Genomic DNA, 23,899 nt, shown 5'->3' on the forward strand with positions numbered 1-23,899 from the left:
TAGGCCCCTGTGAGATGCTGAAAGGTCACAATAAGATCTCCTCTGAGCTTTCTCCTCCTATGGAGGTTTTCAGGAAGACCAAGAAGGTGTTGTATGTATTTTTCTGGGTACATGATGCTAATATGCTTCCTCATCTCTCACGTTAAGAATTTTGTTAGGTAAAAGAATGTTTGTTTGCTTAGAATTGTTTGTCTTCGACTATAGTAAAACTTCTACATTAGTAGAAGACTAAACACTTTAGTAGAAGACTAAACACTTTAGCTGTGGCTGAATGAGAACAGCTGAATTAAGGTGTAAACAAGCCACATCTACCTGCTTGGATGCTTTGAAAAGTTTGCTGTATCTGTCTTTTCTGATTTGGAGAAAGCTCTAGTGACCCTGTAAATTGAATTCTTGAAGCTGTTATGGATTTTCTGGCATCCATTAAATTGTTTGCTTATTTTTAGTAGTTGTGAGAAGTGGTGGGAGTACATAGATGTTGCCACTGAGCTTGGAGCAGTGGATGGTTGTGTGTAACTCTGAAGCTGTAGGTACTAAAGGGTTCTGTTCATTAGGAAAATGCCGTGTGTGCACTTTGTGGGGTGCAGTGGTGTTCTATAAAGCTGCCAGAAGATTTTGTGGTAAGGTTTTCCCAGAAATAAAACTGCTGGATAAATTTGGGCCACTGGCATCCAGGTTCCTTGAGTGTTAATTGTCATTTAAAAAAAAAAACTTAATACATGTTGGGGTGTTGATTGTTTGGTTTTTAATTCTGCATCTGAAAGCTAGCTTTTTTTCCCTCTTTGTTTTTGCAGAGCCCGAGGATAAAAATGGGAACTCCTGGATCAGGACGGAAGAGAACTCCAGTGAAAGACAGGTTTTCTGCAGAAGATGAAGCTCTGAATAGCATTGCCAGAGAGGTTTGTTAGCTCCTATTGTCTTAAATTCAGAAATGAGGATGAAAGAAATCTCATTATCCACACAATTATTTGAAAAGTGTAAATAGCAGAAAATATAACAATGGATGTAAATTAAGAGTATTTTCAATCAAAACATATTACTGAGTTGTTGTGCCTGGGGAGGTGGTGGAGTCGCCGTCCCTGGGGCACTTCAAGGCAGGATTGGACGTGGCACTTGGTGCCATGCTCTAGCCTTGGGCTCTGTGGTAAAGGGTTGGACTTGATGATCTGTGAGGTCTCTTCCAACCTTGGTGATACTGTGATACTGTGATACTGTATGATTAGTGTAGCTTTGCAGGAGCACACTTAAAGTTAGCAGATAAAGATAAATGAGAAATCCAGTTGCTATCTCAAAAAGCCAAATCCCCATTGATCCCATTGTCATGTGTGTTATTCTTAAGATGATATGTATAGTGTTAGTGTTGATCAAGTAGCAGTCATTATTAAAAGGTCTTTGTGATCTGTTTCAAATGTGCAGAGTCAGTTTTGCCAAAATAACCCTAATATGTGTGATATACCAGGACTTCCTTAAGTCACCACCTGAAAAAGAGAGAGAGCTGGAGATAACCAGCTAAAAATACATTTAACAAGAAGTTGATACAAAGAGGAATTTGGTCCCACCGGATATAGGAAGGAGGCAGCTGGAATTTAGTCTCACAGATGTCTCTTTGGACTTGAGTTTCTCTGAGAGGAAACACTGCGACTTAGAAACAAAAGCCTTAGTACTGTTTGTATACAGAAACTTTGAGCTGCACTATCTACAAAGCTGGTCACCCTAGCTGACATAAATAAGAGCAAAAAGCAGATTCTTTGTGGCCTTATGGTGTAAACTGTTGTCTGTATGTGTATACTGTATCCCTATATGTGTATGTAAGACAAAATGGTTGATGGTAGGTCTGTGAAGAGACAGCTTCTGTAGGCATTTTCAAATGTAGCCATCACAGGCAAAGAAAATACTGTCAGAAAAAAAAAAGTCATTTTCACTTAGTTGGTAACTTCCCAGAAATCTTTGTTCACACCAATCTAATGGAAGTTCTCACCCTTCCAGATATGTTCTTTGTGGGGCTCTGAGTCATGTACAGTCTCACTCAGCAAGTTCCATCTCCCACTTTTGAGGAAAACAGTTAAAAGAGAAGGAATCTGGCTTTAAATTTTTTTTTGAGTGTTGTCTGCCTGGTTCTAGTACAGTAACAGCAACATGCAACTTAGGTCTTGATAACAGGATATAATAAGTGTTCTCTTACTTAAAATTACTGTGGGGCATTGTTACTTACTTTGCTAGCTCCCCCCTCTGCCCCCCACCCCCCCCAGTTAAAATTTGAACATCAGCTTAAATAAAGAGGTTTTTTCCTCCCTTAGTGCTAAATTAAACATGATACTAGATCTCACAGCTAGAGGTGTTATCTCACAAGGATAACTGAGTTGAATGTCTATTCCAGTGGTTAAAGTATATTAAATCTTCCTTATTCAGTCAAAAATGAACTGGAAAATCAGCCACCTTGCAAAACTTATTCAGTCTTCTGACAGTAATCTAAATCTTCTGAAGATAACTGCAGTTTTTTATGATGAGTATCATTTATGGGTTAGGCATTTTGTGGCAGCTTTAACTGGTTTATGTCTATTAATAATTCTTAAAACCTATTTGAATTAAATTATTCTAAATACTTTCTGGTTTTCTTATTTTTTTCCGCTTTCTGATATTCTGGCATTTGTCTCTATTTTCAAGGCCAGTTTTCATGGCTTGCTAGGGAGACCATATTCCATGTATTTCAGGATAGAATGGTTTGTTTACCATTACATACAGGTTTTTGAGGCTGTGCACAGCAACATTTCTTTTTCTGTGTTGCCATATCCACATTTCACTTTAAGAGTCTAAAGCTGTTACAAAATTTTCAAATAGTGTGAAAAGGTTTGTCATGGTGAATATTATCGCAATGTGTAATGCTGTCAGGTTGTTAATCCTTTGGGCTGTGTAGGAGAAGCTGGCTCTCAGATCCCATGTCAGCAGCTGTTGTCATTGAATTGGTAGCTGTAACTCAGTATTAGCCAACTTACTCTAAAGAAAACTTACTTTAAAAGAGCAGAACCACAGAGACCAATTAGCAAAATTAAGTTATGTCTTTAAATAGCATCTGATTTTGTTGTGCCATGCATATGCCTTATCTGACACTGGGGAAGCATTTTCAGTTTCCTTGCTGACACGAGGCATGCCCATTCTCAGTGCACAGATATAGGGTAGAGGCACTTTGCTGTTCTGAGGCCATTATCTTAGCAACACAGCTGATCTTTGTATTGTCAAATTGTGGTTTGTTCCTCAACTTCCTCTTCTAAAATTACCTTTTTACCAGATGTTACTTACATGGCTTGAATTGAGTCCCATAATCCAGAAGTCAGATGTCTTTTGAGGAAAGCATTACTAAAAGGTGTTCAGAGGATCGAGGGACAGTAAACGGAGTATGCTAAAGCAAAAGGCTGGCACATGGGATGATCTGCAAGGAAGAATTGCACAGAAGTGCTCTGGGATTCAGAGCAATCACAAAATGACACTATGAATTGTTTGCAATGTCAGCAAAGACTTCTAGTGTAATATATGAAATTGCAGGGCTTTTTGTCTCCAAAATTTCACCTTTCAGAAAGCACTGATCTTACTCTCACCATTGTAATTTGACAAAATTGAGGACTGCTTTTGGTTGAGTTGTTTTGGGGTTGGGTTTGTTTAGGTTGGGTTTTTTTTTGTTTATTTGGCTTTTTTTTTGTTCTTTGTTCTATGGGATGTCTCAAAGGGTGCTGTCTTCCTTCTGGTACTAACAGACATCTGCTTTCTAGGAAATTTGGTGTAAAAATTTCTTTGGGCAATAATCCAGTAATTTTCTATATAGTATTTTTTCTGCACTGGTTCAATGTGTGTCATCTTATATGACAATATTTAGTGAAGAGGAAGCTACTGTGGGATCTGAGGGATCTGGTCAAACTGCTTCATCCTTATGAGATTTCTTTAATTTTTTCCACCTTTCCTCTGTGCCAGAAAACTTCCTCCTCTGCTGGCTCTGTCTATTTCCCTTGTAGCTTGAGCACTGTATATAGAGAATTCATATTTCTCTTGCTGTTGGGGTCTGCATTGAGACAAGCTCTCCTGCAGTGCCTCTGCCCTTGAACAAGGCACAGGTATGCTAAAACATCAACTTTGGAGTGAATTGTTGCTATACTCCAAGAACTGAGTTACCAGACTTCTTTGTTTAGGACCTGCTTTGTATTGTGCTGTGTGTTACCCTTCCTGGCAATGAATTCCCTGTGCTCAGTGCATCTAGGAAGGAGTCAAAGTGGTCTCTATCGAGGGACAAGCATTGGCACAACATTCTCTGGAAGCAGGGTGTTCAGTGTTTTATGTGAGATAGGTTGCAGTTGGTAGGTTTGGAAATCATACCTTGGTACAACAAAGGTGATTGCCAATTTCTTATGTTTGTTTCAAAAGCAATTGGAGCAGGTGTAGGTGAATTGTCTGTGTGTTCCCTGAAAGGAGGAAAGGAACTCGGATGTAAGTGCACACACGTACATTCAAGTGAAGTACTGACAAGGCAAGTGGCTTCTGATTAGAGCAAGGTTAAGTTGAAGTCACCTAATGTCTTAGAAAATTAGAAATGCCTGTCTCTTGAGAATATGAAGAGTTCCTTTATAACCACCTTCAGGTACCTGAAATTAGTAAGAGATTTTCTGACTTCAGCCTCACTATGATTTAGTTGTTAGCATTCCTTCATCTCCAAATACAGACAAGCATTGCTTAGTGTGAGATTGAGCTGCTCTCAGGAGCAGATTCTTAGGCAGTAATTTCTTTCTGTTGAAAAAAAAACAAACCCAAAAAAATAGATTGTAGTTAATATTCTTAAGGTTACGTTCACAGTCTGCAGCTGATGCAACCTCAAGATCTGTTTTCCCTGTGGTTTTGTTGTGAAGATTCTCTGATTGTAAAGTTGTTTTGTGGACAGAGTATCTTCAACTGACATCTGCATCGGAGCTTCACTTGTCTTTGTAATTCACAGCCAAGTTGTTGTATAAATTTTACCTATTCAGCAGTAACCCATCATCACCAGATAGCTCTTATGATTACTTGAAACTTCTTTCTCCAAGCCCAGCCTTAAAAACAAGGGCAGAGGTTTCACTCACCTCTGTGTTCTTATTTTGACTACAGTTCAAGCTCAGATACAATGAACATCATGCCAGAAAGTGAAAAGAATCTGACTCCTTGTCGCCTCAACCTGATAAGCAGCACTATGAAGGGACAATTGGGGCTTACCTTTTGTGTCCTTTCTTAATGTGATTGCGTCAGCAACCTTTCATTCCTTAGGGCTGAATAAGTCTAGATGACAAAGAACTGGAGCTCGTAGATAACAAGTGCATCACTATTCACTTGATTTCCTCCTTGAAGCATCTTATCTGTATTTTTCCAGGAACTGTTCTCATGGTTCTGTTTTCATTGTATAGCAGGAGTCTGGAAGCTACCACAAACACCTCTTCAGCGGTATCTTCTCATGGGAGAGAGGAAAGATGCATTTGAATTTAAAATTCTCTCTGTGGTTTGCTCAGTCTTTGGGCAGAGTGCAGTTGTGCACTTTGGTAAAAAGTCATTCTACTTAACGGGCAGGGCAGAAAGAGTCAAGAGCTCAATATTTTAAAATGTTGGAAGGCTGTACAAATAATTTAAACCCAGCTAACATAGTCTTAGTCATATTGAATCTATTCCAAGTTAAGGAAATGGTTCTGCTAACTACTTCAGCTTTTCTTAAGAAAGCAAGTAAATAAAACCCCAGAGAACCTCACACAGAAATTGTCTTTGTACCTGCTAGATGAGTTTTGAATATTTTATTAACAAGTTACATTTTAATAGGCCATTTCTACATCAGTGGTTTGGTTTTTTTTTTGTTTAGTGGTGTTTTAGTAGTAGTTAAATATGTTTAATAGGAGAGTATAGTAGAGATTTTCTGATCTACATATGGACTTGCATAATAAAGGGAAAAAGAGTAAGAGACATCAGAAATAAAGAATCCTAAACCTCTAAGTCATGTAAACTTTAAGATTTTGTATTTAAAGTCTTAGATTTGTAGGCAGCTGGAGAGAGTAGACACATCAGAATTAAGTGGAAGGAAGATATTTCTGAGGAGGTATATTTGGCACAAGGGATGGTGTTGCTTTGAGCCCATAAGGAGATGAGGAGAGTGAAAAGTCGGGAAATGAGAATAGAGAAGAAATGAGCAACAGAAGAAATGGTGCGTGTTCACGTAATAAGAAATGGTGATGAAATAAGCTTCGTTTAGCAGTGTGTAGTAGTGCATTAAGAAATCAAGTGAATGTTTTTAGAGTGCTCATCACGATGCTTTGCTGGAGCTGACAGAACATTGCCGTGTTCTGCCCAACAGCCTGTGGCAGAAACGTGCCAGGTTACCTCTGCAGGGACAGCTGTGCCTTCACCAGTGACGTCTGGTGCAAGAAGGAAATCATCTTCCCCTATGCCTTCTGCGTGGGAAATTGTGAGACTGTGAACACTGCCCTTTCCTTAAGACAGAGAGGAATGTGTTAGATGTGTTGTAGCCCGTGATGACAAAATGATTCTAATTTTTCCCTGGAAAGCAATTATATGTTTTAAAGAGGTGGAGAACAGATTTTAGTATAACCTGTATCATTACTCTTAGGAAGCTTTTATGCTGAATCTGAGCTAATTTTCTCTCTGTATGGCTTCTGTTGTCCAAACAGCTTCCTATTTTCAACTCAATTCTCTATCCAAAGCTGTTATGACACTCAGCAGGTATTTAAAGACTTTATTTCAGTATATCTGGAAGAATTTAGTTGGTGAAGAGCTTGATTAATTTCTCCTCTGAGCAACTAGATGAATGTAATAGCAAAGAATTTTTTGCTAACTGTTTTCCCACTGTCAGCCATCCATTCTATGACAAATGTGTGTAGAAATCTCCTGTATTTTATCCAGGTTGTAGTAAATTGGAAGAAAGTCTCTGGCTGAAGGACTAGGAGAGAGTGGTGAGATGTGAGTTGACTTTTAGTCTGAATCAGTAAATGAGTGAACTTTCTGTCTTTAACAATAAAGCCCCTGACAGAGTCTAAGGCTAAAGACAAAACTCAATGCAGGCAAATCCACTGTTTGAGTCTTCCCTTTCTGTGCTGTATGCATGTCTGTGTGGAAGCTTACATGCCACAGAGCTATGATTACAGGCAATTAGGGTAGAGCCTCAAGTGAGAAATAACTTCCTGTTGCCTGGGAATTCCCTGGTTTTCTTGTGTGCTGTCATCAGATGGGAAGAGTAGCTGTATGCTGCTCTGAAAAAGGATTGCATTGTGACAGTCCAGAATGCTGACACAGACTTGGAATTGCTTCATCTGAGTATGCAAAATCTAGAAAAACAGTCTTAATGAGAGAGACAATCTATTTTAAATAATAAAGGCAGCAAATGCATTATAGTTTTGTCATTATTTGATAGATATTTTTGTACCTGTAGTTTATTCTTAATGTAATGTTAAGCTCTGAGTCAGATCCTACTTCTTTTTTTTCCTGAAGCATGGTAAAAGAGAGCTGTTTGAAATTGTCTTAAGACTTCCAATATTTTACATAAACCTATGCTGCAATAGTGGCAACAGCAGAAATAAAAAACCCTATCCTTAATCCCCAAAAGGATCTCATTGGATTTTGCATTTTTAAGAAGTTCTGTAAAATTAAATCTTTGGAATATTAGGAGCTTTGAATTTTTGGCTGCTGCTGTTTCTCAAAGCTTTAATTAACATTAGGTAGATTTTTTTTTTGTTGGTGGAAAACCTCTCTTTGGTGACTTAATATTTCAGGAATTCAATAGAAAATTTTCATCAGCTTGTGATAGAAACACATAAAAATTGAGCTGGTGTTTTCCTCAGCTGTTTGCTTTATGCCAAAAATTATTGCCTTGTCTAACTAACCAATTAAATTCGAGGTAGCATTTAGGATCTGAAAGACTATGTATTTCTTTTGCAGCAGAGGCTGACTAGGAAGTGCAGATAATACACAGTTGTACCTGCCAGGTTGTTTTGCAACTAGTGCAGGCATAGCAGCTTTGTGCAACTGAAAAGGGGGAGGTCTCTCTCCTATTTGCCCTGCTGTCTCCTTTGCTGGGTCTGGTGTTCAGAAGATCCTTGTGCAAGCCAATTCATTCCACTAACACAGAAGATAGCTCAAAGCTGCTTCTTGTTGTTGTTGTTAATTTAACTACCATAGCAGCAAGTTGGTTTACATCAGATTCTGAGCGCTGGAGCTGTGTCCAAGGAAAGTGTTGAGGCTTGAATGGAAAAAGAAGGAAAGTTCCTTTTTTCTGATGGGGCTTGTTTAAGTTAGTGAGTAACTGTGACCTTAAATTTCTTTTTCAGATTTTATCCAAGAATGGATTTGATTTTGATTGTTGTTGAAAGTAATTCAACCTTTAAGTGATGTATGCTTTTTGAGATAATTCCAAGTGATAGCAGAGCCTTTAAGTGTGACATGAACAGTACTGGATAATATCTTTGGTTTGATTCTTTGTTTTAGTGTCTTTCTGTGACCAAAGATTCATCAGCTGCATGCATATATGCCTGTTTGAACAGCATGCATAAGCAGAGTTCTGTTAAAGTCTTGACTCACTGAGTTTTTAGGTTCAGTGACAGTAGTGTTTCTGAACCCAGTCCTTTTATTAACACGACATTACTTTGATTAATAATGAGAAAAGAAGGTATCCTTTCTGAAATTTCATTCTGAGGTATCCTGAGGTATTCTGAAGGTATCCTTTCTGAAATTTCATTTCATTTCTTTCCTACTTACCTACTGTGATGTTGAGATCTTTCTTTTTTTATGAAGAGATTGAGTGTTTGAACCACTGTATAAAAATGTTTAACTTTCAGTGTTTTCATTTTGCTTGTAGGCAGAAGCCAGGCTTGCAGCCAAGCGGGCAGCTCGGGCAGAAGCCAGAGATATCCGTATGAAAGAGCTGGAGCGACAGCAAAAAGAGGTAGTGTAAATGATCAGGAGTTATTGCAAACCCTTTCTGAAATTCTTAACATGTTTTATTTCTGGACTAGCATCAGAATTCATCTTTCAGTGTAATTGAGCTGTGCTGCAAGTATTTTCAGCATGAGGCAACTGCTAGCATCTCTCTCTCCCCATACCCTTCTCTTTCCCCTTAGTTTGGATAACAAAAGGGATATCTTGTTTTGCATTTGCCTGTGGATAGCACCTCACAAAACACTTATCTGAACATTTATTTTGAATTTTCTTAATAGTTATGCTCTTATTGTGGAAAAATTCTGCTATACAGAACAGCCTATTAGAACTTTTGCATTCCAATGAAAAATAAACATGTTAATGTAATTTTTAAATTCAGCTTCACAGGTAAAAGCAGACTCTTGGGTATTATACCTTTACCAAACGCAGTAAAATCAGTGGCAGCAATCAGAATTGGACAAAGATTAATCTAAATCTTTGTATTTTTATATTTAAAAGGGCTGAGGCTTTCTTATTATCTCCTTTATTTTAAACAAGGAAAAGGGAAAACGTAATGAGAGTATCCAGAACTCAGAGTAGAACAGTTTTCAGATTAAATAACATAATAAACATGACTCAAAATGTCCCCTACATACTATATAAGATGAAAAGCTATGAAAGAATAGAGAGAATTTTTTTCCTCTATTTTTAATATATTTGTGGTATACTTAGTAACTGGATAAGTAGGGTATGTGAGTTTGCATATGCACTACTCAATTTGTTCCCATATGGGTTATTTATTTACAATACTTGTTGTCAGGATCTTTGCTTTTAAAATAAACAAACATACAGCTGTATGTTGCTCCATACATCTCTTCTGGAAAATGAATTTTCAGCTGTCTTATTTCATGGCCACTGAATTTAAATCAAGTTTTGTCATAGCATGCAAGAGGTTGAGAATTTGTTATTCCTCATTCAAATCCATGTGAATGCTGAATTGGGGGGGAGTTTGCTTCAGTAAGAACAAATGCAATTTACAATACATGTTATTTTCCTCAGTTTTATATGATTTTAATTGTTCTCTACTTCTTTTGTAACTGCTGAGGGTATCTGATGTTATCCTGAAGATTACATGGCTATTAGCATAGATTTTTCCAACTCTGTAATTTAGGAGTACAATCTTACTTGGTGACTAATCTCTGTTGTAAATGGTTTGCTTGTTTTTTGTTTTCACATTCTGTAGTTTTCTCAGCACTCGTATGATAGAAAATGGGCTCATATCCAGAAATGGATGGTAGGCTAAAACCACCTGTTGTGCATGTTCTTGCCACTCAGAACTAACCTAGGATTTGGAGGAAGTAATCTACTAATGGTTTGCTGTGTGCCATTTCAAAGTGTTTTGTTCCTGAAAACAATTATGCATAAACTATACACGGCTGTGGATGTGCAGAGTACTTTATGACAGCAAGAGACCAACTGTGAAATGAGATGCTTTTCTTAGAAATGCATTTGGTTTCCACCATGTGCTGGCTTAAAGACATGAATTATTTAAGATGAAGCTCCATTAATTTCAATCTAGGTAAACATCTCTTCAATAATAAATGTTTTTATTTCAGTTCACTTCCAAAGTTTGTGTTTTTCTTTACAGACTAGCACTTACTTGCTTCTTCTGTGAGTGGTGTGACAAAAAAACTTCAAACTCAGAAACATTACCAACATGCCATGCATCACTTGTACCCTTTTACCCTTCATTTTCAGTGATAAGATATTTGACTGTTAATTTGCTTAGGTGAAATCCACTAAGTAGGAAGGAGTAGAGGTACTTGAGTTACAATCTGAGGAAGATGCTGCCAATTTATATTAACTTAGTGCAGTGTTTCCTTAGGGTTCCTGTCACAAGCTTCATGTGTCTCCTAAAAACCAAAAGGCAGGTGTGATTATTTTTTGTTGCTTGGTTTGGTTTTAGAGAAGTGTTCACTGTATGAATCAAGATTTAAGTAGTATCTGCTGCTGAGATAAACCACGATTTGCCCCATGACAGACAATGGACACTTCTGCTGAGAAATCCCAGAACTGTGCTTAATCTTATGTTTGCAGAAGCTTTTCAGACTTTGTAGTCTCTGCACAGATGACATTAGTGTGTATGTTAGTTCTCATGTTCTTTATCAAGAATACACATTGGAATGCCTTTTTTTTTTCCTGGAGAGGCAGATATGCCAACACAGACTGTGTTTGTGAGAAATCTTCACAGTGAGTGCCACCTAATTGAATGGAAGTTCCTTTTTGCACTCACAAACCTTTGTGAGCAGGTATGCACTTTTTGCAGCACAACCTTTGTGAGCAGATATGCACTCCTCTCCTGGACTGGGACACCTAATATTTGATAAAATACCTATTTCAAATTTAAGTTGTAGAAATCAAGTGTGATAACTCTTGGCAGTAGCTATCTGTCTGCAGTATGTACTGTAGTACTTGATCTTTTGCCCTGAATATGCTGGCTGCCTGGTTTTGCATTGTATGCAGGAAAACACTTGTTACACTCTTCTGTAGGCAATTTATTTAGGGTATCAGAAACTGAAGTTTTGCACTGTAGGAGCATATTGTTAGCTAGGCTGTTACACTGACATTTAAGAGGAATCATAAATACCTAAATAACCAAGTGCCTGCTTGCACATCATGAGTCCTTTTAGACCACAGACACAAAGTCTAGTTAAAATTGGCAGTGGTCTGACTCTAACGTATTGAAGAGTTATATAGGCATAGATGTTCGTTTTGAACCTCCAAGTAGACACAACAAAGGGGGAAACTGTAAAATGTCATTATTAACTAAACCTTTTATTCTCTTTGGGACATTACTCTCTTGCAGAGTGTTAACTGGGCCTCTTTAAGTCAGAATAATATTAAACTGGCTAATATATCCAGTTATAATGTAGAAAATAACAAGGTGAGCATAAGCAGTATGAAAGGCAGCTTTAGCTTTTACATATCCTCTGCCATCTGGAGGCTGAGCTCTTAACTTTAAAGATAACTAGCCTGTAATCTTTAGAATAGTTTGATATTAAAAACTTTAGGAAGTGAGTCACTACAGGAAAGAACCCTAGTTTTAGAACCCTTTTGTAGCCTTCAAATGGGGTAGTTACAAGATAAGGTTATCCTGAATATACTTACCTATTGTAATTTAAAATTCGAGCAGCTTATGGCACGTGAGAAACATTTTAATGTTTCATTTTAAATTGGTTGTATTTTTGTCCTGCCATTCCTCACGTGCTCCTTTGTGTGAGCCAAAATGAACGCTCTCTGATCTTTAAACAGAACAAAAGGTACTGAAGTGCCTTACCTAGTTGTCCTCCCCCAAACTTTATAAGTTGGGTTTAATAACAATAATAATGTGCTCTACATTGTCATTGTGCAGCAGAACTACCTACAGCACTTAAAACCAATCAATTTGCCTAAGAAGCTTTGTTCCTCTAACAGAGGGGAAAATCTGAGACTGATCATCTCTAGAGCAGCTAAAGGAACTTTGTAAAATCACAAAATGTTAGGGTTTGGAAGGGACCTCTAAAGATTATCTGTCCCAATCTCCCTGACTGTAGTAATTACATAGCAAATTTCTTACTAATGTAATTTTGTAGGTTTTACTTTTATTATTTCTGCTTCATTTTTTTAATTTAAAAAAAATGCACTCTTTTGCTGCAAAGAAAGATTGACTACTGAACATTATTAATCATATTAACCCCTTTTTTGCATCTCCTAATGCAGCAGATTGGCTTACTTAACTCAAATCGGGTGAAATCACAGGTTTTTTGACTTGAATGAATTGACTTACCATGATGAGTTATGCAGAATAATACAGAGCATTTAAAGTACTTGCAGCATGTTGTTCACTTTTGCCTGCTTTTACTTTGTCTTTTTTTCCATTCTGTGAAATAACTCTGCATTTCTTCTTTCTCAGGAAGATTCAGAGAGGGCCAGGTATTCTCACCGGTCCAGTCGACATTCATATTTGGTTTGTGTTCAGATTGTATGATTTTCCTTTTCCATCATGACATTTAAAACTATAACAACAAAACTTTGGGGGTTCTGGTTCAATTTTTGTAGGGAGCAGAGGATGCTTTTAGGTCTTTCAAATATTTGCAGTTTTGAAGTCAGTATTTTGAGTCACATACAGTGTTAAAATTGATCTGGGATTTCATTTCCATCAATGTTAACAAGGTTGCTTGTGTATTTCCATCTTTGCATTCAAACAGAATAGAGTTTTTGCTGTTAACATCCCCTGCCCTTTTTCTTTTCTACACAATTTATTTACAGTAGGTTTTCATTGCTGAAAACAGAATCATAGACTATGAAGTGCTGTTTCTTGGAGAAGCCATGTTACATCCAAAGCAGAAAAGCAGCCCAACTCATGTCAAAAGCATCAGTTGGAAACTGGACATATCTGTAGTTCCGTAATGAGTTAGTTGATATAACATCTATTTAATGACAAACTTTAAGTGTCTTTCTGTAGTATTATTCCACTCAAGTATGATTTCTTTCTTTTTTTCTGAAAGCTGAGTAATTGTATATTCACTTCAGCTTCAGATATTCCCAGCTGGTAATAGTTATTTGTTTTGTCTTGAGAAGGTGGAGTATGAAGATTCCCATGTAAGTTATCAGTTGTCTTATCATGAACCACTACACATCAGGTCCAATAGTTAGATGTGAAGGTGCTATTCATGAGCAAGCACTGCTCTAGATAGGTAAGTCTAATGGAAAAAAAACAAGAGTAAAATCTTTCCCATTTTCCCTGTCTCAAACTCTGCAAACAAATTTTACTCCAAGTGAACAGTATTGCTGACTCAGAGACATCCTGAATCAGTGCCACTTTCTGAAGATGAGTAATAGTGTTTTCTAATGTAGGCTTTCATTCCAAGCCTATGCTTATGGCCATCTGCTCACTGCTGTGGCTTTTCTAGCACTTTGCTGTTGTGTTTCCATAATATTTCTGGCAGAAAAAATATTATTGTTTTAGAATAGGCTTTGAAGTGAGTTTGTTTTGATGCAGGGATTTGTTGTGGGGATATGTTATTCTTTAGTGGCAAAGGCTTAACTGAATGATGCAAGGTATCCCAAAGATTGCTAATAGTAGTATTTATTGTATAGGGTCTCCTATATTGTCTCTAAATCCTATATGGTGCTAAAGAGTGGTTTCACTGAGGGTTTGTAAGCATCTACCTGGTTTTCATAGACCCGCCTAGAAATCAGCTTATCACTCTCTGGCTATATAGACCAGGAGAGCAATGGACTACTAAAATTAGAGCTGGTTTTGCTTATTTTGGAAGGTGGCATAAGAAGTGTGTGACTCAAAGTGAGGTTTCACCAAAGCAGAGTAAAGTGTCAGAATCATCTTGATCTGCTGTCAGTGCTTTTTATGCAGCCCTGGATGCCATTGACCTTCTGGGCTGCAAGTGCACCCTCTTGGCTCTTGCCCAGTTTCTCATCCACCGGCACCCCCAAACCTTTTTCTGCAGACCTGCTCTCAATTTCATCAACCCCCAGCCTGTATTGATAACTAGGATTGACCCAACCTAGGTGTTAAGTGTTTCTGCAATGTACCACACAGATTTTTTTGCCAAATGAGTTGTTTAAATCAAGTACTATTGACTACTCTGTAAACAGGTCATGGTTTACTGAAAAAGCAATTAAAATAATGCTATGAGGCAACCTTTCTAAAGTTGTGAGTTAGTACAGGTTTGCTTAGATATGTCTTCACCTAACATACAAAATATATGAAGATGGAGAGCAAGTCATTTACCCTTAAGTAGAGAATAAGGACTTGAACTCGGCAAGTAACTGAGCTCATTTTGGGGGGACTTACCTGGAATTTCTTTGACTGATGGAGTGCCTTTCAGTGGACATTAACAGTTATATTTTAATATAATTATGTTTTCCTGTATGTTGATATATTTTTACAACTTCATTCTTAAGAGTTCTTTGGATGTCAGTGGGTCTCACAGGAGCAGAGCAAGTACCTCCAGAAGGAGAGATCTTTTGGTGTGTAGCCTGGAATGGAGCATGCTTTGATGTGTTTGTTCACATTATAGTGTGTACTTGTCTACTTACTAGAGCATTGGTTTGGTGAAATCATGGTATCAGTTGGATGTTCCAGCCTCAGACTACCCTTTAGATTGGATAAATAATATTTCTTCGTGTTTAATTTTTCATCATTAGTAGAGTAAGTTTTCCTCTTCTTCCATTTTAAGTACTTTCAGATATTCTTTGGGGGGGAGGAAGAACAAATATTATGTTTTTTTCTTGTCTTTTTAACTAAATTACCTTTACTTGAGCATGACAATGCTAAGACTAGGTCTTCAAGATATTCAGTCTCTGTATGTTAACACTTTGCATGTCTTTGAGTGAAGAATGGTTTTGTACTTTTGTTCTGAAGGTGTAATGACACTAACTAGCTACTCTGAATTCCTGATTTTAGGAAGTATATCAATTTGTGCTCTCACACTTCCAGAGATTTCTGTGGAATACATATCTATGTTTTTTCTTGAAGAAAAATATAGCAAAGTCACAAATCACAGAGAGCTTCCTTACAGCAAAGTACTTCTTAGTATTTAAGTGTCATTTCTAAACAGCAAAGTGACACACACAGATTAGGCTTAGAGAGCTTACTACTTTCAAAAAGTGTAAATGTGCCTATTCTCCATTTCCATGTGGGAACTCTAACTTCATCTAAGGGAAAATTATTTTGGTCCTGAGAAAAAGCACCTACTTGTGCAGCCCATTCCAATGGGCAATCACTCTTTCTGTGAAGAACTTCTTCCTAACATATAGCCTAAACCTGCCCTGGCATAGTTTGAGACTGTGTCCTCTTGTTCTGTCACTGGGTGCTTGACCAACCTGCACCTGGCTACAACCTCCTTTCAGATAGTTGTAGAGAGCAGTAAGGTCTCCCTGAGCCTCCTCTTCTCCAGGCTGAACACCCCCATCTCTCTCAGCCTCTCCTCACAGGGCTGTGTTCCAGTCCCCTCACCAGCCTTGTTGCCAGTAAAGCACCTCAACATCTTTCTTAAGTTGAGGGACCCAGAACTGGACACAGTACTCAAGGTGTGGTCTAACCAGGCCTGAGCACAGGGGCAGAATGACTTCCCTGATCCTGCTGGCCACACTATTCCTGATTTAGGCCAGGATGCCATTGGCCTTCTTGGCCACCATGGCACACTGCAGGCTCATGTTCAGTTGGCTGTCAACTAGTACCCCCAGGTCCCTCTCTCTGGTTGCTCATCAGCTACTCTGTCCCCAGCCTGTATTGCTACGTGGGGTTGTTGTGGCCGAAGTGCAAAACCTGGCACTCGGACTTGCTAACATTGATGGCATGGGGCTGTGCCCATCTGTCCAGCCTGTTTGTCCCTTATGTTTGACTTGTTTATGTTTTAAGGCTGAAGATAGTGTTATGTGGTGGCATTAATTTTCAACATTTTATTCTTAGAGTCATGCTTACAACGAGTCTCTCAGTTCAAAGAAGAAAGCTGCTTATTCCCATAAAGATTTGGTGGTTAGATTTCTCCTATAATATTTGTTATAAATATACAGTATAGAGCTCCCTGCAGCTACTGTTGTGGATATGTTTATTGGCTGAAACCCATGTTTTCAGGAAAAGTGTTGACCAAACTGACCTGAAGTGTTTGAAACTGCTTATGGCAGTGGAATCCTATTAATGGAACCAGCTGAATCATGTTCTGGTGAAGGCTCTTGGAAGGACTTAAAAGTGGCACTTCTGTGGATTAAGGTTTACTTAAGCAGAGTTGGGCATAAGTGTTCTGTTATTCATGCTGTAGTTAGAGATACGTCAGATATGGATGTAAAGCATTTGGAATTTACCATAAACCTTGATGTTAACACAGTGAACAGTTGAGAAAGACACATGGGTCTTCCAGAAGCAGTTCTGGACAGTTCAGTGTGTAACCTTTGTGGATACAGTGCTGAGTAATTAAATCTTTTGGATGTAATTTTTCAGAGAGTTTCACACTGGTGAATCAGAAATTGCTTAAGTGACTGTGATTGGGAGTCAGAGCACCAGTCCAAGTCTGTATTCAGACAAGGCTGAAATAATTTTTGTATTTACTTATTTGTGTTACAGCATTTTTGTACACTTCTGAGGTGCTATTTTCCTGTTCCCTCGATTCTTAGCTTATGAATCTGCCACCTGTAGTCCATTGAGATAGGAAGTGCTGCATTCTGAAAACTGTCTTCACCACTGATTTACCTTTTTTATATGTGTATACATTTATTTTTCTCACATACATATGTGTAAATTGTGTAGGAAGTGTCAAAACCCAAGAGAAGTAGGAAAAAGTGTAATTGCTAGGGTCTCAGCATGTATGCTTAGTGGAAAGAACATTATTAGGGTACAGCATAGTGCTGGTCATGTAATCATTCATTCATTTATTTTCAGCATGTATGCTTAGTGGAAAGAACATTATTAGGGTACAGCATAGTGCTGGTCACATCATCATTCATCCTTTATTCAGTTCTTAGGAATTTCTGCCCTCTCTTCCAAAATGCCCAGATTCAAGCTGGTATATAATGTATAATATTATAATACATACATTAATTACAGTAATATTAAGAAAGATCAAGCAAATGATTGTACTAATTATAAGCAAGTTCTGCCAAGTTTGTTTTTCTTCATGCTTCAGCTGTCAGGGTTTATATAAACTTTTCACTTTTCTTATTTATTAGGTAGAAAAATCCCACAAAACTATTTACTAGTTTGGTTGGGCATGGTATTAAAAACCAGATAATGATGATATATAGGGTGCCTAAGAAGTTGAGGTAGGGAGAGTGTTACACTTTACTTTAGAAAGTTACAAGATTTTTGAGTTAACCAGAGGGACAATTTTCACAGCATTTTGTACCAGTTCTAAGCTCGGGATCATTTGAACAATGTTGAGATGGAACTTTTGTTTACAAGATCTACAGATGTGACCCTTGATTTTTTTTCTTTTCTTTTTCCCCCCAACAGAGTGGAGCTTACTATGATCAAAGAAATTATAGCAGCCTTAGATATAGTAAACCAGTTCCTTCCTACTATACTCGGGCTCGGGTCTGTCTCCTCTTTCTTATGCTATTTTTATATGTATATGTATAATACTTTTATTTGCTTCCACTTACACTGTATGAAGCAGACTTCTCTCTCTGTCCTTCTGTAACGCTGCAAATGATTACAGCCAATAGCAGTTACAATTGTATTTCTTGCTATTAAGAGTTGCCTTATATAAAGTAAATGGGTAACATGCTAGTTGTTCTGTGTTCTGCATACATGAGGGGGGTTATATTTAAAATAACTGTTGTTTCATTATTGCTGTATGACTTAAAAGCAACCAGCAGCTGTGACATTTGCTTTTTCAAAATCCTGGTTTAAAACAATAGTCATAGAAAAAAATCTGAGAAGTTCAGTACCAATATACTACTTCCTTCTATAGTTGTAATAAGTCTGTCATGAGATGGGTAGGATCTTCCAATACTTGCAGCTACTGTCATGGGCAGGTATAAATAAGTAAGGAAATTAACTTGCCTTTTGAGACCCACTTCATTTCTAGCATTCTCTTCTACAAATCTTTGAATAAAAACCCTAGGTTGCTTTAATGTTTTTGATTGATTTCAAAGGTACTGCATTTTCTTGGGGAATTCATGAACAGTTGTCTTAAAATTCCTGCCTATTATAGATGTAAAATTTAGTATTTCAATCTTCAAGACTTTGGGGGAATCTAGAGGAATAGATTAAAAAATAAAACAGTGTACACAAAACAAAAGATTCTGACTTTCTCTGTTCTCCACACTACAGTCATCTTCCCTGTACAGTGATCCAGTGGCAACAAGCAGGAGTTACAGGGTTAGTACAATATAAAATAAGATCTTCCTTATCTTTAGATGTTTAATTGGCTCTCAAGTATAAAATTATACTTTTCTTCATAGGTGTCTCCTTCTGTAAACAGTGGTTTGATAAGGAGTATCAGTTTGGTTCGTAAGCACCATTTGCATGGTTGCCTTCAATTTGCATTGGATGGCCATGAGGCTTGACAGTATTACTTGTGCTTTTTTTCCCTGTTTTTAAATAAAGCTGCAGCTTGTGTGTGCCATTTTGTGAAGGCATTGTCTTTCTTTTTTAAAGATGGATAAATTGCCTCTTTAAAGTATTTTGATAGTTGCAGTTTTACTGATTTTGTTACAGACAGGCAGGAAGGCAACGGCAATGCTGTTGAAGAGGGTTGGGATTAGAACAAGTTGAACCAAGCATACTAAATAACTGCATGCATGGTACTAAAATAAGTACTTCATGAAGTTAAGCATTTGAATGGGAAAAATCATTGGCAGGAGATTACAGAAATTTGTTAAATACTTTAACTATTTTCAATTAAGAAGCTGCCTTGAAATTTAATAATCATACAAAAATGTAATGGCATGAAACCTAATCTGCATATTTACTTAAAAGTAGATGGAAGTGGCAGAGAAATGCCTAAGAAAGCTCTGCAAGAAGTTTAATGTCTTTAAAACGTGACATGCATGCCTGAAAGTTCATTCTTTTTGCTGACAACAGTAGTTCAAATCTAACCATATAGAGACACTGCTAAATGTATGTAGAAAAATGTCAACTATTGTGTAATGTTCTTGTCTAGTTAGTGAGGTCTTGTTCTGCACTTGCATTGCAAACAGCTAATTTACTGGGTTTGGCTTTGTGCATATTCTGAAGAAAACATCCTAAGGTCCAGTGACCTAAGCCAAACCATAATCATAGAATCAGTCAGGCTGGAAAAAATCCTTGATAATCAGGTCTATCTATCAACTTCACCACTAATCCATATTGTTAAGTGCCACATCTAAGCGACTTTTAAGCACATCCAGGGTTGGTGACTCAACCACCCTTCTGGGCAGCCTGTTCCAATGTTTGACCATTCTTTCAGTGAAAAAAAATTCCTGTTGTCTACCCTACACCTACCCTGGTGCAGCTTGAAGCCATTCCCTCTCATTCTATCACTAATTGCCTGTGAGAAGACACCAGCACCATCCTTTCTATATTCTACTTTCACGTATTTTTAGAGAGCAGTAAGGTCTCCCCTCAGCCTCCTCTTCCTCAAACTAAACTGCCACGTATCCCTCTTCAAGTATTCACATGACTCATTCTCCAAGCCCTTCATTAGTTTAGTTAGCCTTCTTTGCGCTCACTCCAGTGCCTCAGTGCCTGTCTTGTACTGAGGTGCCTGAAACTGAGCACAGTACTCAAGCTGCAGCTTCACCAATGCTGAGTACAGGGAGACAGTCACTTCTGTATTTCTTCTGGTCACACTACTTCTAATGCAAGCCAGGGTACCACTGGCTTTCTTTGCCACCTGGGCACACACTCCTGGCTCCTATTCAGCCACTTACTGGTTGCAACTCCAGGTCCCTTTCTGTCAGACAACTTTACAGCCACACTTCCCCAAGGCTGTAGCATCGCATGAGGTTGTTGTAATGACTGCTATTACACATAATTCTAATTACTGCTACAAATCTCATCATTGGTAGGGAGAAAATAGCATGAGCCTGTAATTTTTTTTAAATGTGTATTTAATTGTGTTGGGCAGAGCTGCTTTTATTACTCACTGCGTGAATAGGTTTCAGCCAGGCACCTTGAAATAATCTGCTTCAGGAAAACCTGCATGGGTGAGCACAAAGTGAAACTAGTAAATTTACAATACAGCTTCCATTCCCAGGGTGGATTAAAACTTCTGAGTCCTTCAGGATAGTGAAAACCAAATTGCAGCTTAAGTGTTTAATTTAGTTTTCTTCTGCAAGTAGTTAGAATTTGGTATTCTTTAAAAATCAGGTTTTTAGGACATTCACAGATCTGTAATTTTATGCATTTGTAAGAAGAGGAGGAAATGCTGCTGGAAATCTCTTTTAAATGGTGGTTTGTTTGTTTTTTTTTCAGAAAGTATGAGGTTGACTGGAAAATGAATAGATGGGATAAGATATAGTACATAACAATGCCTAAGAATTAGAGTGTATAAGCTCATGGCATCCTTATTTCTGAAACTGCAATCCATTCCCTCTTTCTCAGGCATCTTTGCACGGTGATGGATTACATAGCTCATACAGTTCTCGCACTGTAAGTGTAATAGGCTTTTGGCTCTTTCTTTCATTACCTTTCTTTTCTGGAGACAAAAATTGACAAAAATTGTGATACTGTTCTTCATAACTTTTAGCCATCTGAATACAGTTACTCTTCAAGAGCAAGCTCCATTCGAAGTAGTCCTCTGGTGAGCGTTCCTCTTGCATGGTGTGCTGAGTGCTTCCAAACTAACACACAATGAATTTGATTATTGGCACTGGGGATCATTTTGCTGACCAACACAGACTTGATTTTTCAATACTGCATTAAAAAAAGGCAATTAAGCGACATCAAGCAAGTTATACACTTTTAGCAGTCAGGCAGTGAAGTGCAGAAGCAATAAGAACTGGGTTTTTTTTTCTAAATACCTTTAAATGCTCCTAATGTAGTCAATTGGAAATGAGTATGGTACACTGGTGAAGTTACCACCTTATAGAATCATAGAATGGTTTGAAAGGGATCTCTAAGGGTCATCTAGTTCAACCCCCTCTGCAGTAAGCAGGGACATCCTCAACTAGGTCAGGATGCCCAGAGCCCTGTTGAGCCTGGCCTTGAGTATCTTCACAGATGGGGCTTCACCCATCTCCCTGGGCAACCTGTCCCAGTGTTCTGTCACTGTTGTAGTTGAGGCAGGCACCTAAAACTGTTAATACAATCCATTTGGGGGAAGAAGACTAATGCAAACTTTGTTACATCTGCAAAGATTGTTATATTGTGCTGGTTCATTTTGATGGTGACTAGACTAGCATTCAGAGCTGAGAGAAATGGATGGATCTGCATTGTGTTAAGTGTCACTGCAAAGGTGTTTTTTTTTTGTGCTGCAAGGGGAACCTCAATAGTTTAGTCTGTCTTTGTGGCAGATCAGCTGTCTGTTTTGCTGGTGCAGCTGCTCATTTCTCATGCTACACAAAGTAGTTCAGTGTTCTGGTACAGCTTAAATTGAAATGTGTGGTTCCTTTTCTCATTTTCAGATATTCTTAACAGTGTTGTAGAGACTAAACAAACCAGATTTGACAGAAACTGGATCTTTTCAGCTACAGCAGTCATCAGTGTGACTTTTTGAGATTATAGGAAAAAGGGAACTTTGCTCTTGCTTTATAAAGTTCCAAAACCTAAGAGGTATTAACATCCATCTGTGAAGTGTCTTGAATTCTGAAAATGCTGCTTGCCTACTTAGTTTCTCTCAACATTAAAAGTATATTCCTTACAATTGCATAGGAATATATCAGATCTCAGTATGTACATGTGCTATCAAAAATGCCAAGATACTCTTCACTCACATTAGTGAATATTTAATAGAGTTCCAAGCATTCGTTTCATGAAAAGCAGATAAAGTAAAATCATTATTCATAACTTCCTACTGTTTTGTGGTTCATAATTTGGTTTCACTGTGGCAGTGCATTGGATGTATCCTCAGTACTTACTGCAAAAAAGAAAGTGAAAAAGAAGCTGGAAATAGTGGTAAACTGATTAAAAGCTGTGTGATGCATCTGCATGTTAAACTGATTTCTGTTTTGATAAACCCATTGAGAAAGATATTAGGAGTACAGAAGGCATAGAAAGAGGAGCAGTAAGGTTTATCAAACATAGGGACTTTGCAACAGCAAAGTTGATTCTGAATGAAGAGGAGCACAGTATTGTCATAGATGATGTTTGTAGCCCCTGAGTTGTTCTGCTGTAATCATAATTCATATAAACAGAAGGCATTTAAAGATTTTCCCCCCATAGAGTCACATTTTAAAGTAAATGTAATGTTCCTGGTAACTTTCTCCCTTTTAAAGTAGAATGTTGTCAATGCAACACTTTGATAGTCACAGTCTGTTAGAGGTTGGAAGGGACTTCCAGAGATGGAGTCCAACCCCTGTGCTGAAGCAAGATCACCTAGGGCAGTTCACAGGAATGCATCCAGGCAAGTTTTGCAAGTCTCCAGAGAAGGAGGTTTCACAACCACTCTGGGCAGCCGGCTTCAGTGCTCTGTCATCCTAACTGTAAAAAAGTTTCTCCTCAAGTTGAGGTGAAACCTTCTATGTTCCAGTTTGTAGCCATTGCTCCATGTCTTATTGCTGCTGAACAGCAAAAAGAGATTGGCCTCATCCACTTGACACTCATCCCTCAGATATTTATAGACAGTAATTGGATCCCCTGGCAGTCTTCTCCAGACTAAACAGCCCCGGATCTCTCAGTCTCTCTTCATAGAGAAGATGCTCAAGTCTCCAGTCATCCTTGGGGCTCTCCACTGGACTCTCTCCAACAGATTCCTGACTCCCTTGGGTTTGCAAGGCCAAAACTGGACGCAATATTCCAGATGTGGTCTCTTCTAAACCTGCTGGACACAGTTTTCTTGATATAACCCAGGATACCATTGGCCCTCTTGACCTTCTCATCAAATACTATGTTTAGCAGGCATGATATTTCAAGTATCTTCCCTTGAATTGCCACGGCAGTTGTGGTTAGGTATATGTTACTTTTTTTACCAATGTAACACTAACATTTGCTCCTCAACTTGTTAGCTGTCTTTCTGATACAAAACTTTGAGGAGCAAGCTTGGTTTCTAGTGTAATGCCACATAAAATTCTAATTGAAAGGAAGCCCAAATTAATATTCACAATTAGTAACGTTGGGATTGTGTTGAATTTGTAGAAAAGACAACATGTGTAGAGGAAAAATTGTAACTTCTGTTTATCAACTTCTGATAATAAAACATTTTTGTGATTACAAAATAGTTGTTTTAGAAATGGTACTTATTGTAGGTTGTTTAACATTGTATTATGCCAAACCCTTTTGTGTCTATTTTTTGCTACAAATAAGGAAAATAAATCAATAAATATGACTTGGTTTTCT

At 37.9% G+C, this 23,899-nt stretch overlaps 1 protein-coding gene across 13 annotated transcripts in view; it reads left to right on the forward strand.

The window, feature by feature from the left end:
* Positions 1-23,899, forward strand: part of LRRFIP2 (LRR binding FLII interacting protein 2) — a 73,672-nt gene that overhangs the window by 27,361 nt on the left and 22,412 nt on the right. For all 13 annotated transcript variants that reach the window (XM_064169970.1, XM_064169972.1, XM_064169969.1 and 10 more), the window contains 2 exons: positions 795-899; positions 8,864-8,950. In XM_064169970.1, the coding sequence (XP_064026040.1) occupies positions 810-899; positions 8,864-8,950 (177 nt within the window). In that variant the 5' untranslated portion in view covers positions 795-809. The remainder of the gene's footprint in view (positions 1-794; positions 900-8,863; positions 8,951-23,899) is intronic.

Source organism: Pogoniulus pusillus, chromosome 32, assembly GCF_015220805.1.
Source record: "Pogoniulus pusillus isolate bPogPus1 chromosome 32, bPogPus1.pri, whole genome shotgun sequence".
Taxonomy (NCBI): domain Eukaryota; kingdom Metazoa; phylum Chordata; class Aves; order Piciformes; family Lybiidae; genus Pogoniulus; species Pogoniulus pusillus.